Below are 18,538 nucleotides of genomic sequence, written 5' to 3'. Positions count from 1 at the left end.
AAAAGGCAGAATTACGAGAAGCCATGTAGCCCCGCCAGAGACAGACACTGGATGGAACCTTGTTGGTAAGCCACAGCCATGTAGTGATACATAGATTAATAGAAATGGGCTAACCAAAGATATAAGACCTAGCTAGCAATATGCTTAAGCTATTAGCCAAACAGTATTGCAAATAATATAGTTTCTGTGTGATTATTTCATGGTCTGGGTAGCCAGGGACAAACAAGTGGCCTCCTACAACATTTGCCCCTTCCACAGAGAAGCAACAATGATGTCTGGCCCCTGGTCTAGCAAAAGGAAACTTTGGCTATAAACACTGCTCAAAATGTTTAAGATTAGAGGACTAGAAAGATGGCTGAACAATTAAAGCACTTGCTATTCTTTCAGAAGGCCTGAGTTCAGTTCCTAGCACCCACATCAACCACCTCACAAGTGCCTATAACTTTAGCTGCAGGGATCCAGTGCCCTCTTCTGGCCTCTGGAGGTACCGCATTCACATACGTATACATTGACATGCACATATATACATCATTAAAAATAAACAAATCACGGATTTGAATAAAGCCTAGACATGAGAGGCTAAGACCCATCCAGAGATGGACCAAGACCAGACATCTGTGAAAGGATGGCCCAACTCCCACTGATGGAGGTGGGTCTTGTATCTATCTGTTGCTTTCATTGGTTAATTAATAAAGAAACTGCTTGGCCTTTGATAGGACAGAAAATTAGGTAGGCGGAGTAGACAGAACAGAATGCTGGGAGAAAGAAGCAGAGTCAGTCAGTCGCCATGATTCTCCCACCCAACACAGACGCAGGTTAAGATCTTCCCTGGCAAGCCACCTCATGGTGCTACACAAAATATTAAAAATGGGTTAGATCAATATGTAAGAGCTGGCTAATAAGAGGTTAAAACTAATGGGCCAAGCAGTGTTTAAAAGAATACAGTTTCCGCGTAATTATTTCGGATAAAGCTAGCCATGTGGGCGGCCGGGCGCCAGGAACACAGCCCACAGCCACTCTTACTACATCCCACTGCGTGGGGATCACAGTGACTGCACCTGTCATGGTTGTCAAGTGGTTAAGCTATGATGGTATAATAAAGTAAGTTACAATAACAACAACATCTACTGCTATAGGTAATGCTTTATTGTTTACACATTTCCTCATTTGCTCCTTGCAGCATCCCTGAGGTAGGTATATCCCCACTTTACAGATGAATAATCCAATCCCTACATTAAAGTACGTGCCACAGATCCCACACAAACCCACTGCTAACTCCAAACCTAGGGGACTCTTGAGTAGTTCACAGGCTGCTGTCAAGGAAGGTGGAGCAGAAAATGTTATCTGGAAAGGACTGTGTCACCACTGGAGTCTGAGGTCCCTTACCAGGGATTGATGAGTCACATTCACAGGCCAAGACCGGGACTGAGCAGAAGCAGAGCACACTGGGAGTACAAGCAAGAAACAAGGTGACGGTGTCTTCAAGCCGTGCAGAGCCTAGCTTCCGATGACCGGAGAGATGTCGGATCTCCAGCAGCAACGTGTCCAGGGACTGACCACAGGCAGCAGGGCAGGGAGGAGCTGCTACAGGCAGCGGGGCAGGGAGGAGCTGCCACGGAGCAGCACCTCCAGCACACAGCCCATGTGGCGACTATGGGCACTCATCTTTTTACCTCATTAAGGCCTTAAGCTCTGATGAAAGCCATTTTACTCCAAAAAACAGACACACATGGACAAACACTTTGCATACCATTTCTGGGAGTCCGTGGACCCCAGCCAGGGGACTCCTATCTTAGGGCAAGGGTGAAAGCCACCTTTAACCTGTGTGTATCCCGACACACATTTCCTTCATCATCCCCCAGTCCTTAGAATGTCATGAAGTTAATTTTAAATGGGAGCCAGGGAAAGAGGGCTCAGCCTCCACTCTAGCTGGGGAAAGTGCAGCAGTGGCAATGGCAGTGGTGGCAGCCAGAGGGTAAAGACAAGGAGAGGGATGGGGGCCACGTGTCCTGCTGCCCTTCCCACCCAGAAGGTCACTTTGGGAACTTTGCTCGAAGTTAGAGAAGCTCTGTGGGGTGATTGGGGTGTGGTTTCCCTCACTGGCTACAGAGGGTAAAATTGTATGGGCAGTGTCCCCCATTCCAACCTTCCCCTCTCACCCCCCAAAAGCACCTAGGCACTGGCCCTGCCATTCATGCACACGTGGACAGGCCTTCTAGGCACACCAGTGTACAGACACACACTCTTCCAGGAACAACGGGAAACTGAGATGGGAGAGACCTCAAGGCGGTCAAGGGATCATGCACTCCCCAGAGTCAGCAATCTGGAAAATCATACAGCCACCACAAGGATGCAGTGCACACCAGCCCCAGCTACCTCTGTGGTGCTTCCTTCTATCTGGGAACCACCAGAAAGCAAGTCTGAGATAGATCCTTGCTCCATCCCCAACTGATGGGCCCAAGATAGGAGGCCATGGCAGAAGGGTCACAGGGATCGGTCTCTCATAGGACTCAGGCAAAGGTCTGGCCCTCAGTTCGTCCGAGTCTAGAGGACAGACACTGATGTCCAGGTGATCACACAGACTCCAAGACAACTGAGCAGCCATGATCCTCTCCCAGGTCCAATAACCCTGGTCTTGGTAGCTGCTAGTTCCGGTGACTGCTCATGGACTAGCAGTCATTTTCCTGGCCCTAGATGGATGTCTCATCACAGGTGGCTAGAGGAGCCCCTGTGAGCCGGATGTGGGCAGGGCTCGAGCAAGAGTCAAGCAGAAAGGGTGGAGGGAAGCCACCAAAACCACTGCCCCTCTTGGCCAGGGCCAGGGGCAGCCGTTCATCTTCAGGAGAAGGGGAGGGAGGGTCTTGGCTATAGCTTGTAGTTCCGGAAGCCGGGGCCCCCAGGTCTAAGCCCACTTTGTCTCTAGCCAGAAGTTCCCTCTGACGCCGACGCTGCTGACGGCGACCAATCAGGAGGAGAGTGAGGGATGCCACAAGAACCCCCAGGAGAAAGCCAACCAGTCCAGCCCCTACCACTGTGTGGGCCCGGTTTGAGGGTCCCTGCTGGCTGCCCCACACCAAGCTGTAAGCAGCTACCACACGGGCCGCTCCACCCTCCTGACACTCACAGGCATAAGCACCCATGGCCCCTGGGGTCACCACAACCTCTAGCCCATCCCTTCGGGGGGTGAGTGCAGTTACTCCACTGGGCTGGTGCCAGACACATGATGCCCAGGCAGAGCTGGGGGAACATGGCAGGACCACATGGCCCTTGGTAGCCACTGGAACTTCAAACACTACCGGGTGTTCTGCGGAGAGAAGGCACAGGCAAAAGACATGAGGTTACCAGGATGAGGGGGCATACGGAAAGATGTCAGATACGAGATGGAGTTGTAGGGACTTTGCCAAAAAGGGTTTCTCAAAGAGGGGACGGCCCTGGATCTCTGAATCTCATGCCTTCATGGGTCCAAGCTTTTCGATTAAGTCAAAAGTGAACAACTTCCTCGCCCTTTCTGTGTATCCCACCCACATTTCTGTGAGCCATACAAACCTCCAGGCTCTTTCGGACACAAAGACGAGACATCGGCTGACTCTATGTCTTGGACCATCCTACAAAGAAGAGAACATATGGTAACTCTGGAGTTCACACGCGCCTGCATCCTCCTCAGAGCCTCACGGTACCACGGTACTCCTTACTTACTACACAGCCCCCATCATAAAAGTCACCCCTGGAGTCAGTCACCCCACCACCATATCTTTCCTTAATTCCCCTTACGTCCCTTGAGGTGCTTGTCCTGCCCAGTTCTATACATATTCCTGCAATCTGTTGGAAAGATGCTTGGTGGGTCTGCCCGAAGAGGAAGAGAAGTGTCCTAAGAAGCGAGACTGGCTGTCCTAACTGCAAGATTTCTATATTTAAACCTGAGTGGTCCAGGGAGGTGACTCAGCCAGTGGGGGCACTGGTTGTGCAATGAGGACTTAAGCTTAAACCCCAGGTAAAAGACTGGGCGTGGGGCCAGACTGGTGGTGCACAGCAGGGCTTCAGAACAGAAAATCTCAGCCTTACTTTGAAAAAGGATTTTGCAAACAGCAGGCCAAAAAAAATTTATTTCATTGAAGGAATCAATATTAAAAATTAACAGCTGAGAATTTAGCTCGGGGAGAATGCCTGCCTAGCATGTGCAGACCCTAGGTTTGAATCAAGTATGAATCATGATGCCTATAATCTCAGCGTGCGAGAGGATGAAGCAGGAGAGATCACTATGAATTTGAGGCCAGTTCAGGTTACATAGAATGAGTTCTAGCCTGATTATATGGAGTGGACTGTAGTACTCAATTTTCTTCAAATTGAAAGACACTCATGATACCTATAAGCCTATCAGGATTGATGGTATTATTTGAATCTTGACTTATACAGGCTGTTTTAAGTATATGCAAATGAGAAAATTGAAATATTGGCATGATATTTGATAACACTAAGAAATTAATGATTGGGTATGGCTAGAGTAGTATTATGTATCATTATGTAACATGGCTATTTATTTTGCATGTGTATATGCATGTGTTTGTGTGTGCACACAAATGAACATGCACATGTGTACGTACACAGGGAGGTCAGAAGACGATCTCAGGAGTCATCAGGCAGCGTCTATGGCTTTTTTCCCCTCAAAATGCCCTACATTTGTGCTATGCCCTGACAGGCCAGAAGGGGGCACAGAAGCCCCGGAACTGTGGGCCATCATGTAGGTGCTGAGAACTGAACCAGAGTCTTCTAGAAGAACAGTCATGCTCTTAACTGTTGAGCCATCCCTCCAACACCCACCAACACCCTTTGAAAGTGCCCTTGGATGTTAGAGATACTCAAAGTTTCATGGATAAAGTAATATGATATCTAAGATTTGCTTCAAAACAACTGAGAGTGAAGTTATTAAAAACACAGGATTGGCCAGGCAACAATGGTGGGAGGGATAGGCACATGGAAATTCATCATAGCAGTCTCTCTACTGTGGAATATGCTTAAAATCCCCAAGGATGAAATATTTTCAGGATCATCTTTATGAGATAGAAAGCCAGCCTGAAATACTCAGGGTGAGTGGGATGTCAGGATTTATTTTCATATGGCATATTTGAAGGTCACTGCTGAGAGGCAAATGGGTGGGAGAGCCAAAATGAGCAAGAGAAGGTCAATGAGGAGGTGGAAGAGCAGCCCACTGAGAAGTGGCCGGGTGGAGGCCGGCTCAGTGGATAAAGTGCCCTCTGCTGACTGAGGAAGAGGAGACAGACTGGGAGGTAAAGACCAGAACTCGAGGTTGTCCTGTGAGTCACACACACGTGTTGTGGAAATAACATAAACTTGCTGGTACTCATATATATAGCACACATATACAAATACACATCACACACACAGCATACACAAACACGCGTGTTCACATTTCCATCACAATGCATCGTATGGACACATAAAGAAGTGACACGAGCTTGGTGGCCATGGAGGTGGAGGAAGCCGGTAGAGCAATGATACACCCTGGAACCGGAGTTGGTATCAGTCGCAGTCCAATGTGCGCAGCGTTTGCTGCGAGCACCTGAAGGGATGGCAGTCCTCCTACTGAGATGTGCAAGTGAGGGAATCCAGAGTGCTTGCTTAAGAACGGCTGTGTCTGAGCTGCTTACGAAGCACTGTCGGGGAGTACGAAGTATGGGTTTGCAGGGGAGTTCTGCAGGGCTGTGGGGTGTTATTTTAACTGTGTAGAGATATATCACATTTGTTTACGCTGTGGATGCTTTAACTGTGTAAAGATGTGTTTCGTTTGTTTGTGCTGCATTTGTTTAATGATGTAAGGATGTGTTTCGTTTGATTCACCTTGTCTGCCTAAGGCACCTGATTGGTCTAATAAAATGCTGAACAGCTGATGGCTAGGCAGGAGAGGGGTGAGTGGTGAAAATAAGTAGGAGGAGATATCTGGGCTCAAGAAAGAAGGAGGAGGAGAGAGAAAGGGAGAAAGAGAGGGACATGTCTGGAGCCAGAAGTCAGGTGACCACCAGACAGACAGACAAGGGAAGCAGGGAAAGTAGGACATTAAGAAAGAAAGAAAGAAAGAAAGAAAGAAAGAAAGAAAGAAAGAAAGAAAGAAAGAAAGAAAGAAAGAAAGAAAGAAAGGAAAAAGAAACCCTAAGGCAAAACATAGATGAAGAGAAACGGGTTAAGTTATAGGAGCTGGAGGGGCAAGCATAAGCTGAAGTCGAGCACTCATAACTGATAAAAAAGCTCCATGTCCTGACATGGGAGCTGATTGGTGACCCCAAACAGAGAGCCTGCTACACTGCAGCTCTGCTTCAGACATGTCTGTGACAATCACAGGAACGAAATCACCTCAGTGGAGTGTAAAAGAAGAATCTAGGACTAAACCCTGAGGAATATCGGTGTTCAGCAGCTGGAGGAGGAGACAGCAATCAGTAGGGTGAGAGGAGACCAAAGAAGGCAAGAGGGAGAAACTCCAGCTAGGAGAGGAAGGGCAAGGGCGGGCTGTGTGAGAGCAGCTAGCAGGCTGAAAACCGAGAGATGTCGTCACCAGCTGACATGGACTCATTCCCACGTCAGGGCAGGCCTAGCATTAATTAGGCAGCATCAGACAGACAGACAGACGGACAGACAGACAGACGGATGAGCTAATATGAGCTGGCAGAGGGAAGGGCAAGTGATGCAGACACTAAACAAGAAGAAGGCACACACACAGGGTGGCATTAGCAGATGAGACAGGCATATGGGAGGGGCGGAGCCACGGAGGGCAGGCACAAGACCAAAGCAAAGCAGCCCCACTCACCCGCGGTGCTCCCCTGCATGGGCCACACAAGCATCAAGCCGGAAGCTCCAGGCACACACAGGGTCCTGGGCCAGGATACACTCGGAGCAGCTCTGGAGACGGCCGCAGTTGCTGGTGTTCACTTGTGTTACCTCGGTAGGGGAGCCCACCAGGAGCCAACCCTACAGAAATGGAGCCAGGAGAGAAAATGTGCTACATTTTCCAGGCCGGACCATGAGCTGGCCACAGACTCCGTTCTCCCCCCGGCTCCTCTGATTCACAACTCACATGGTACAGTTTCATGCTCTCAACCGGCTGTGGCTCTGGGAACAAGGCCAGATCTTCCAGGACGCTGAGCTGAGCTCCGATGCGCACAGCTCGGTGGATGTGTCCATCCTCTAGAAGGCAGGCAAAGGGCAAGAAAATGGCACGGTTGGCCCTGTGCCTGCGGCTCTGATTCCAGTACATCACAGGGGACCTCTCTGTAATGACCGTATGCACTATGCAGAGAACATGTTTGATGTTTAGATATACCTGTCCCCAGGAAGAGCACATCATATTCTTTCCCTGAGAGGCTGGTCACCCTGTGGGCCACAACTCTGAGATAGGCTGTATCTGTAGTGACCAGCAGGGGGCGGCCATCAGCTGGAAACACGGGCCTGTCCATGAGCGGGTGGTCTCTGATGAAGGTGAGCACTCGGTCAGGCAGGGAGAGTGAGGACCCAAACTGTTGGAGTTTCATGTTGTTGGTGAGACACTAAAAGAGACAGGTCTGGGTGACAGTGTGTCTCAGGGAACAGGGAGTGTCAGGGACGTTTAGCATGACGCTTGTCCTTTGTGATGGCAAAAATCAGGCCTGAGATGAAGACATGCCCCATGCTCTCACCTCTCCAGGTCTGGGCTGGGGCACCTCGTTGTCCATGACAGGCAGTCCCCTGTTGCAGTCATGCTTTAACTCTCTAAAGGGACCATTCAGCACTGCCCGAATATCTTGGGGTCGGAAGGCACACACAGCAGAGATGGCAGCTCCTTCCCTGGAGGAGTCACAGATTGGAGCCAGGTATCTGGAGAGGGCTAGGTGACAGCAACTCATGCCTTATCAAATGAGGTCCTCCCCGAGAAACACACGGGAGCCATGCAGCTGAGGGAAAGAGAGTCCGCCGGCAGTGACCACACCAACTCCGCAGACCTCCCGCCCCGTCACTCTCACCCGCACCAGGATCCCCCTCACCACTGAGAGGAAAAGATGCCGTAGAAGACGGGAGTCCCCACTCCTGGCTGAGGTCGGAGCTCTGTCATATCCTGCAGGACCCCGGAGGCCTGGCCATGCTCAGGCCCTGGACACAGCAGGTCGGCCTTTAGAAATGTTGTCCATCTCTGTTGAAGGGTCTTCCGGCCCCCTAGGTCCCCCTGGGGTAACAAGAATATGAGAAACACTCTTCAGAAGATCAATATTAGGCAAAACGTGTGTAGGTCAACCTTCTAGTTTCCTCCCTGACTTCACAGTGCACATGGACAGATGAGAAGACGGACATACAGAGGTGGAAGAACAGACATATAGCCTGAGAAGCCGGGGGTAATGAGATGCAGAGGCAGACAGGATTGTGATAACAGCGACAGAGACAATGCCAGATGAGTACTGACAAAGAACTGTGACCTCACGTACTCCCCAAACACTTACAGGTTGACATCAGTTGTCACGTAATTCTATATATGTGTTTCAAAGTTGCTAAAGAGTAAACTAGATCACAGAGGCAGGAAGTGGTGCGGCAGGACTTGAACCTGGGACCATCATTAGCTCCTGCCTTGAACTTCTAATGTAAACCAACCTCCTGTGTAGACAGTGTGTCACAAGGGTAAGTGTGAGGGTGGAGATGGAGACTCTCCCTCACATTCCGCAAGCTCCGATGAAAGAAGCCTAGGTAGAGAACAGAGCAGAGGAGAGAGGCAAAGCAGACCCAGAGAGGAGAAGACAGAAGGACAAACGCCAGTAGATGACACACAGCCAGGACAGAGAGCTCACCGCACACACTCGGGCCACCCGCGGGACCTTGATGCGCTCATAGGAGTTCAGCACTCGGGAGGTCTCCGTGAAGAAGAAGAAAATTTCATCATCTCCACCTTCATCCCCCCACTCAGCCGGGCTCAGGACCATAGCAGCGACAAAGGCTGGGGCTGAAGAAACCAGTGACCTCAGATCTTCACAGACAGAGCCTGGGGCTACCCAGCCTCCCCTCCCCCCCACCTGTGCCGCAGGCGGCCCTGTCCCTCTCCCCACCATTAAGCCAGGATGACAAGGTCTCTGTTCGAATCCAGTCCTCAGCACGACCCACGGCTCGGGAGATGATCGGCTCTGTGCCCAGGAAGTTTTTCACAGTGGCAGTGTAGAGGACGCCCCCTGTGGGCGACAGGGAGGAGACCGGCTGTCAGAGACACACACCCAGAAGCAGAAGCGGTCACAGGCAGAGCATGGGACAAAGCAGAGCAGCAACACACTCGACTGAGCACCCACCAAATGTCACCACAGGGGAGCACCTGCCTTACAAAAAATGGGGAAGGAAGCGCTGTAGTAGGAAGCCCACACTGAGGAACTGCCAGAGACTGTACGGTACAACAAAAGCAGAAAGGCCTCTCTAGGGGGCGCTGGGGGGCGCTGCGGTAACCTGGTGATAAGCTGACTGTCCTGAGACTCCCCAAGAGGAGGCATTTGCTTTGCTCAAGTTGTCCACGATGGAGCAGTCAGGGAACCTGTGTTTTTTTCCAAAAGCCGCTGAGTATGCTAGTCTGGGACAATTCCCAACTAAAGAGCCACGGGAATTGCTTGCAGACTTGATCACAGGGAAAGTGTCCTCAGGCCCAGTGACTAACTGTAAAATCGGGACATTTCAAACAAGCAGGGGTTACTCTGATGCAAGCAGCTCAGGGTCACTTTGGGAAATGCCAGCCCAGTTTGATGAGAAGAAGCTCCAGGCAGCGGGCACAACAGAAGAGTGGGCTCTTCCTCCGTCCCCGTCCCGAAACGGCTGCGAGCACTCCAGGGTAGTAGTGGTAAGGGAATGAAGAGACCACAGACGCTTTGGTTCCGAGGAGACCGACAGCTCTGTCACCATGAGTAACACGGGCAAAGCCCAGACACAGGAGTAAGAAAGTGGCTGAGGGCAAAAGAAAGTCATGGGCATCTGCGAGGTCTCAAGCACCAAGGGCAGTCTGGAGAAAGCAAGGTGGCAAGAGCCCATCAGCTACTGTGCACAAGGCACGGTGCTGAACACATCACTGTCCCCACAGACTCCCACTGGGGAGAGGCAGACGAGCACATGTCCAGAGACCAGAGTCTTGAACTAGTGGATGGAGGTGGGCTCAGTGGGTGATCCAGCCATATCTACCTAGGGTGGCAGGGAAGTACCAGGCATTGAAACCAGCACCCTGCATAAGCCAAGCAAGTGCTCTACCAACTGAGCTGTATCCCCAGACAGCCCCACAGCACCTCTGAAGAATAAAGGTTGCCACTTAGAGCACTTCAAGGAGAAAGATGGGAGAGACGTGAATAGAGGAGCCATTTTCGGGCCTAAGGAGCATGGTGGCTGATGCCCAGAGGGGCAGAGGCTTCTGGGTCAAGCACGTGCGCAGAGGTGAGGCCAGAGGCATGGAGATGTACCCTATTTGTGAAGTGTGCTCTGCCACGCCAGGAAAAGTAGTCTTTATCCCTCACAGAAGAATAGAACTACAGAGGTTTTTTTTTTTTGTTTTTTGTTTTTTTTTTTTTGAGACAGGGTTTCTCCGTAGCTTTTTGGTTCCTGTCATGGAACTAGCTCTTGTAGACCAGGCTGGCCTCGAACTCACAGAGATCCGCCTGCCTCTGCCTCCCGAGTGCTGGGATTAAAGGGGTGCGCCACCATGGCCACCACCCGCCTTACAGATTTTTTTTTAATGGGGAGAGTAACAATCAATTTGTGGTTGTTAAGAAGATACCGAGGGCTGGAGGTGTAGCTTGACGGTAGAGCATTGACCTAATAAAGCCGAGGTACTGGGTTAGAACCCATAGTGATGACAACGGCAACAATGACATTGACGACAATCTAGTCCTGGTGGTGTGGATCTGTACTCCCAGCAGTCGGGAGGCTGACAAGAGGGTGACAAACTGGAGCCCAGCCTGGACTACAAAACAAGCTGCTGTCAATGAAAAGAAGGAAGCCATGGTAGTGTATGCCTTTTGTCACAGTGCTCTCAAAGCCATGCAGACACATCTCTGTGCATTCGAAGCCGGCGTGGTCTACATATCAAGTTCTAGGACAGCCAGGGTTCCACAGAGAGACCCTGTCTCAAAAACAAAACAGCAACAACGAAGATGGTTCAGCCATTAAGAGCACAGGCTGCTCTTACAAAGGACCTGTATTTGATTTCCAACACCCACATGGAGGCTCACACAGTCATCCTTGGACTCTAGACTCGGAGGATCCAACACCCTCTTCTGGCCTCCTTGGGTACTACGGGCATGTAGTACCCAATCTTCCATGCAAAACACACATTCACATAAAATGAAAATAGAAAAAGAGAGGGAGAAGAAACCATTCCTACATTAAATTCACCGTGTGATGTTTTTACTTGTGAATTCATTGAAAGAAAGTGATTTTTATGTTTAAAAAAGAGAAAAGGAGGAGGAAGTAGAAGGAGGAAATGGGAAAGGGGAATAAGGAGAAAACAAAAGACAGAAAGAGAGGAGGCAGAAGAGGAGTAACGGCAACAAAGAACCATTCACCCAGTTCAAGAAGAGTGGAAGTCCTGAACAAGGCAGAGAGAATAAAGGAGATATTCCTAAGGTAGAGTATGTTAGTAATATATGAGCATGAATTGAGATAAGAGAAATGAAAGAATAAACTAAGATAATTTCTCTATGGCTTATCACCCATAAGTACCCAGGACAGGGAACACTAGAGGAAGAGCCATGAAGAAGGTGGCTGGAGAGGAAGGACATTCACTTCTGGACATGCTAAGACAAAGGGGCTTTCAAAACAGATCAGAGATTCCAGAAGGCGATTAAGAAAGGTCCGGGAAACACAGCCAGAGCCAGCACCTGGGACTCAGTGCACATCATGTTTAGGCCCCAGTAGGAATGCCCTTGGGAACACCACCTTTTAAAGGAGAGGATTCTGCGGGCAGCTAAGGGGTCAGAGCAGAGAGCCAGGAGAAGCAAGGCAGAAACTTTAGCAAGGGCTTGAAGGGGCTTGTGCTAGCCAGGGGATGCAGGAAGGCAGGGTCATGCAGAAGGAGGAGATACTTGAGAAGGGCTTGAAGGGGTTTGTGCTAGCCAGGGGATGCAGGGGGATAGGGGGATGGGCAGGGTCACACAGAAGGAGGAGATACTTGAGCAAGGGCTTGAAGGGGCTTGTGCTAGCCAGGGGATGCAGGAGGGCAGGGTCACACAGAAGGAAGTCAGACACCCTAGGTCGCAGATGCTCCAGAAAGGCTATTTGCTGTTATCAGTGGCCAGATACCCAGCCTTGACACAGTACTCAACGCAGACTGAAAAACAGCCAGGAAGCCTGGGAGACATGTGGGTTGAAAACCTTGTGGGGTAGAGATAAGAAGGGGAAATGATTTCACTACTTGAGATTTCAGAAAGGGTTTCAACCTCAGAAGATTTCGGTTTGAACTACCTACTAGATAATAGGATCTTGGGCAAACCAACTTTCCTAAATCCCAGATTCTTCAAATGCAGAATAGAGAGAAAGCCACCTCTACTCAGAATTAATGCAGATTCTAGATAACAACCACAGAGCCCTAGCTAGAGTCTGACACGTGGCAGGCATTCCATACAACCAGTTACAGCTCCTTGTGAAACTTCAGTGACATATGCTGGACTTGCTGCTAGTAGAGGAGGGGCAGCTGTCAAGTGACACCCCAATCCTTCCCAGAGAAGTAGAGAAAAGAAAACTCAAAAGTTAGTTGTAGGTCCCAGCAACAAATGGAACCCGATATGGCCCAACTCTCTGGACTTACAAGGTAGTAGGTGGAGAGAGAACTGACACAGAAAAGATAATTGAAAAAGGGTCCCTAGTCATGTGATGACACCACCTTTAACCCCAGCACGTGGGAGGCAGAAGTAGGTGGATCTCTGAGTTCAAGGCTAACCTAGTTAACAAAGCAAGTTCCAGAACAGACAGGGCTACATAGAGAAACCCTATCTCAGAAAGAAAAAAGAAAAGTGGTCCCAAGAACACCATACACAGAAGGCTCTAAAACCAAAACTCTGGCAGAAGCTGGGCCATGACTGCCCTGGGAGTAGAGGATAAAAGGGGACAGGTGTGCATATTTAGAGAGCATGTCTTTAGGGATCAAGGTGATAAAACATTAATGGGGAAGAACCACAGATACGCACGCAAAAGCCTAGCTGTCCCTGGAGGCAAATGGTCCCCAAACGCTCTAAGGGATCAATACCCTATATAGTTAGCAACACTGGAACCTGCAAGCGCAGAGACCTCCGCTCAGGGTGGAATAGAAGAGTGTCACTGACACTAAGCCACCGAAGAAGGGACAGACACTCTGGGAACAGGAATGGAAGTAGCAGGTATCCAGGTGCTTTGGGAGAATCAATGGGCTCACCATGGTCTCTGATAAACACAGAAGGGACATCAACCACACAGGCATGAAGACCATGTCCACAGGAGGTCATACAGTCATTAGAGTCTAGATTCTCCAAGGCTTTCTTAATTTCGGTGTGACAGAACTGCAACCTTAATGTAGTAAAATATTCATAAACGTGTAACTGTTCCGTCAATTATTGCTGAATGGCTCAATCAAGTAAACATTCAAATACACAGCCAGTCCAGTGATGCAGGCAACACTTAGGAAGTTTAAGTAAGAGTATTAGGTACTCAGGTCAGCCTGGGCTATAGAGTTAGACCCTGTCTCAAGAGGCTGAAGGCAAGGCATAGTGGTGCATTCTTTAACCCCAGCAGAGCCAAGGGGGTTTCAAAGCCAGCCTGATCTACATAAGGAGTTCCAGAGCAGCCAGAGCTATATAGTGAGACTCAATCTCAAAAACAAACAAACAAACAAAAACAAACAACAACAAAACCAAAAGAGCCTGTGGTCTGGGGGTAGAACTCTGCAGTAAGATGCTTGCAAAAGCCCTGGAATCTAACCTCAGCACCAAAACAAATGACAATAAAAGCTAAAATGCAAAAGAGAGTGAAGAAATGACCACGGCACAATGACCACAGTACTACGTAGAGGTTAATGAAAAAGCTGATTAGAAAACAACACTGGGGATAATTCAGTCCTATTTTTATAAAACATATTTAAATATATCCATAGAGAGGAGCTGGGGGGAGCACTCAGCGGATAAGAGCACATCTGCGCAAGCATGAGGACCTGAGTTCAGGTCCCTGGCACCCACATAAAAAGCTAGCATGATTGTATGCGAGCCTGTAGTCCCAGCACCAAGTGGGACAGAAACAGTAGGATCACAGGAGCTTGCTGACCTTAGCCCCAGATTCAGTGACAGACCCTGCCTCAAGGGGACAAAGCGGAGTAACAGAGTAGGACTTCTGGCATGCTCTGGTGGCCTCCACACTCACACGCACCGGCACTCAAACAGATGTGTGCACACACCACACCACACATAGTGTGTGTATGCATGCATGTGTGCATGCATGTGTATGTATGTATGTATATGGTCTTCAGACAGATTGGTTTTTTTTTTTTTTTTTTTTTTTTTTTTTGGTTTTTCGAGACAGGGTTTCTCTGTGGTTTTGGAGCCTGTCCTGGAACTAGCTCTTGTAGACCAGGCTGGTCTCGAACTCACAGAGATCCACCTGCCTCTGCCTCCCAAGTGCTGGGATTAAAGGCGTGCGCCACCACCGCCCGGCTTCAGACAGATTGTTAAAGATGGTACAACTACAGTGCTTATGATGTTTGTTTCTGACCAATGTTATTAGAAAAATTGCTTTGCGTTGGGTTTTTTGAAAAAGAATCTTCCTGGGATGGTATTGAACTTTTGATTCTCCTGATATAACCCCCAAGTGCTGGGATTCCCAGTTTAAACCACCTTCCTACTCTGACTGTTTTCCTCTGGGGGAAGGGGTAGAAAGGGTTGAGACAGCATCTCATGTAACCCAAGCTAGCCTCACACTTCCCATGCAGGGAAGGACAACCTTGACTTTCCTGCCTCCACCTTCCAAGAGCCTGAACTAAAGGTATATACCTCTACACCTGGGTAGTATCTTTTTTAAAAAAAGAAATGCTTTATACTTTTGTAGTCATTGTTGATTTTTTTGAAGTTATCACCTTTTACTTTTATAACCCAGAAATTAACACACTTTCATTTCCAAAATAGAAAAAAGGAAATTAAAAAGATATTGAAAGCCACAAAAGATGAGGACTCACAGCTGAATAAAACATATAACTGTATCTGTAACAGGTCCCTGCTTGTCCAGGTGGCCTGTGGACACAGGTCTCAGAAGGATCAGCCACCCTAAAATTAACAGGCTAGGTTGTGCATCCAGCAGCAAGTATCCATTACACCATCGGATTTCAAATTTGCATTTGGGAGGCTGGAGAGATGGCTCCGTGGTAAAGAGCAGTTGCTGATCTCACAAAAAGCTTGGGTTTGATTCCCAGCACCCCCATGGTGGCTCGGTTTCAGGGGACCTAATGCCCTTTTCTAGCCTCTGTGAACACCAAGCAAGCACACTGTACACAGATATACATTCAGGACAAACACTCACACACACAAAATAAAATAAATCTAAAATAATTTAAAAATAAACAACACACTACCTCCTTTTGAAGTCTAGGATGGCCTTGAACTCCAGGTCCTCTCAAAATGCTCACTTTTATAGGAAATTAGCACTAGGGATTATCTGTTTTTTAAAAAAGATTATGAACGTGCTCTAGTTTTCCTTCTTAAGATCAGACTCCCTCCTTCCTTCCTTCTGTTCCTTTCTTTCTGTTCCTCTTTTGACATGGTCTCATGATACCCAATCTGGCCTAGAACTCATTATGTGGCTGAGACTGGCTTTGAACTCTTGATCTCCCACATCCTCCTTCTCCCTAGTGCCAGGATGACAGGCCTATGCTACCACATTCTGCTGGCCAGACAGTCTTTCAAGATGGACAGCTTCGATTCTATCAAACGTTTTCCACTTCCTTATCTAAGAATTAGGTCACCGGGATCCCTTTCTTCGGCAATCTATTTGTAAGACACAACTGGACAGAGATCCCGTGTTTACCCCTCATTGCTCTCTATGGGCATACGGGATCCTATGCCTGCCATGTTTCAGTGTATGCTTGGTTGTCCAGGAGCAGAAGGGGATTGAAGAGGTTGGATTTGACCTAAGATGTTGGCGGCAACTGTACACCTGAACACTTTCAGGACTTCTTGGCAGAAGCATTACCACCAGCAGGGATGATCCTGGAGTCCATAAAAGAAAAGGTACTGGGCAGCTTTAAAAAAAAAAAAAAAAAAGGGCCGGGCGGTGGTGGAGCACGCCTTTAATCCCAGCACTTGGGAGGCAGAGACAGGCGGATCTTTGTGAGTTCGAGGCCAGCCTGGTCTGTAAGAGCTAGTTCCAGGACAAGCTCCATAGCTACAGAGAAAACCTGTCTCGAAAAACAAAAAACAAAACAAAACAAACAAAAAAAAAGCAGTAGCAAAAGCTTCGGGTCACTGTCACAGAAACCTGACTCAAAATGCTGTAGGAAAGACCAAAGGCAATGGGCTGCTGGCTCCAGTGTGGATGCCTGGGTGAGTAGTGGTCTCTGAGACCAGGGAGAAGGCTGGTGGGTGAGCAGATGAATATGATGAGCTAATGTCGAGGCGTGATGGTTGTGATTCTTGTGGACACTTAAGCACAGCTGTCTGAAAGGCAGCTGGATGATGTTCTCCATCCAGGTAAGGTCTGGGAGGCAGGTACGGAACCAGGAGCCCTCAGAATGTGGTGGAGGAAGAAGCCATGGGGCTGGCTGAGATCACGACCGTGTGGATGAGAAGAGGCTTTTGGGCGGAAGCCAGCCTTCAAAGAGCACGCCTAAAACAAGGGAACTGCCAAGGACTCACCAATAAGTTCAGGCTAATGTGAATCGATTGCCAAAATAGTCACATTTTTCCTAGAATAAGTATCACAAATGAAGACACTGAGATGATTTTGCTAATTTTATCTGACTACAGTACAGATAAATGTCATATTTCGAAATTGAACTTGCAGCTAGACATGGTGGCCTATGTCTGCTATCTCAGCACTCAAGAGACTGAGGCAAGATGACTAGATCACAGCCAGCCTGAGCAACAAAGAGACCTGTCTAAAAAAACAATAACGACAATAACAAACCCTAGAATTATTAGGTTTACCCAAAAAGAAATACAAGTACCAGTAACAAGACAAGCTGTTTGACATCTCCAGGAGAAATGCCAATCAAAATGCAATCAGGACCCAGGGTGGTGTACATCTTTAATCTCAGCACTTGGGAGGCAAAGGCAGGCTGAGATCCCTACAAGTTCAAGGCCATTCTAATCTACTTAGCCAGGTCCATGCCAGCAAATGATACATGGTGAGAAAAAAAAAGAAAGAAGGAAAGAAGAAAAGGAAAGGAAAAATACAAATCAAATTGGACTTTAGATAAGAATTTTTAATTAAATAATAATAAAATAATAGCTTTCAATCAATAAAATAAATTTAAAATGAAGCTTGCCTCCTTAAGCTATGTCCTAATATGAATTTTCTTCCTGCCGAAACAAAGAAGCTCTCCAGAGACTCACACATGCTTAAGGAATATTGCTCTGAAGAAAGCACACTTCGTGTTCCTCCTTCATGTTTCTTGTCTTGGTACCAATTCCGCAGACTCTAGCAATGTTTACAACAGCTACAACTCAGAAATCCTTCTTAATGACCCCAGCAACCAGTTCAGAGCCAAGAAAAATATTGACTGAACTATTTTATTCAAACATGAACTAGTACAAACAAGGTCTCATCGATTCCAACACTAGATGGTGATAACCATGATGTCTGGATGCTGTAGCTTCTCAGATCTCTGCTTGCTTTCAAACACAGAATCACCAACCACATTACTGGAGAGTGATTTAATCTGTTTATCTTTTAAGACTTTTCCTAAAAATAAACTTCTACATAAGGAACAAAAATTCACATATGTAGCCCAAGTCTCAACTTTTGTTTTATATAAAATATTATACAAGCTGGCATGGTGGTGCACACTTTTAATCCCAGCAGTCTAAATCCAGAAGCATGTAGAGTTCTGTGAGTTCAAGACCAGCCTGGTCCACATAGTGAGACCCTGTCTCAAAAATAAATTAATAAGCCAGGTGTAGTTAGGGCAGCCTTTAATGCAAGCACTCAGGAAACAGAAGCATGGTGATCTCTGGGTTCAATGACAGCATGGTCTACAAAGTGAATTCCAAAACAGCCAGGGCTACACATAGAAACCCTGTCTCAAAAAAAAAGAAAAGAAAAGAAAAGAAAAGAAAAGAAAAGAAAAGAAAAGAGAAGAGAAGAAGAAGAGGAGGAGGAGGAGGAAGAGGAGGAGGAGGAGGAGATAGAGGGAGGAAGAAAGAAAGGAAGGAATAAGCAATAAAATTTTTATGAAGAGTCCAAAAATTTAAGTAAAAATATATTTTATGATAACCTTGGCAACAAGTATCAGCAAGAAAGAAGAACTGTGATCCGTGATTAACCAGCTGGGAAAGGTACACTGACTTTGAGCCCACTCACACCAACTAAGCTTTAAAAA

At 47.9% G+C, this 18,538-nt stretch overlaps 1 protein-coding gene across 1 annotated transcript in view; it reads right to left on the bottom strand.

The window, feature by feature from the left end:
• Positions 1 to 1,166: 1,166 nt before the first annotated feature.
• The window catches only part of Sema4f (ssemaphorin 4F), a 29,067-nt gene continuing 11,695 nt past the window's right edge, over positions 1,167 to 18,538 (bottom strand). Inside the window, exons 6-14 of the mRNA XM_057788520.1 lie at positions 9,075 to 9,194; positions 8,820 to 8,971; positions 8,028 to 8,206; positions 7,683 to 7,830; positions 7,331 to 7,553; positions 7,085 to 7,194; positions 6,818 to 6,978; positions 3,547 to 3,605; positions 1,167 to 3,304 (exon numbers count right to left, since the gene is read on the bottom strand). Coding sequence (XP_057644503.1) covers positions 2,691 to 3,304; positions 3,547 to 3,605; positions 6,818 to 6,978; positions 7,085 to 7,194; positions 7,331 to 7,553; positions 7,683 to 7,830; positions 8,028 to 8,206; positions 8,820 to 8,971; positions 9,075 to 9,194 — 1,766 coding nt within the window. The 3' untranslated portion in view covers positions 1,167 to 2,690. The remainder of the gene's footprint in view (positions 3,305 to 3,546; positions 3,606 to 6,817; positions 6,979 to 7,084; positions 7,195 to 7,330; positions 7,554 to 7,682; positions 7,831 to 8,027; positions 8,207 to 8,819; positions 8,972 to 9,074; positions 9,195 to 18,538) is intronic.

Source organism: Chionomys nivalis, chromosome 1, assembly GCF_950005125.1.
Source record: "Chionomys nivalis chromosome 1, mChiNiv1.1, whole genome shotgun sequence".
NCBI lineage: Eukaryota > Metazoa > Chordata > Mammalia > Rodentia > Cricetidae > Chionomys > Chionomys nivalis.
The sequence above is the reverse complement of the archived record's forward strand: the minus strand, read 5'-3'. Positions and strand labels throughout refer to the sequence as shown.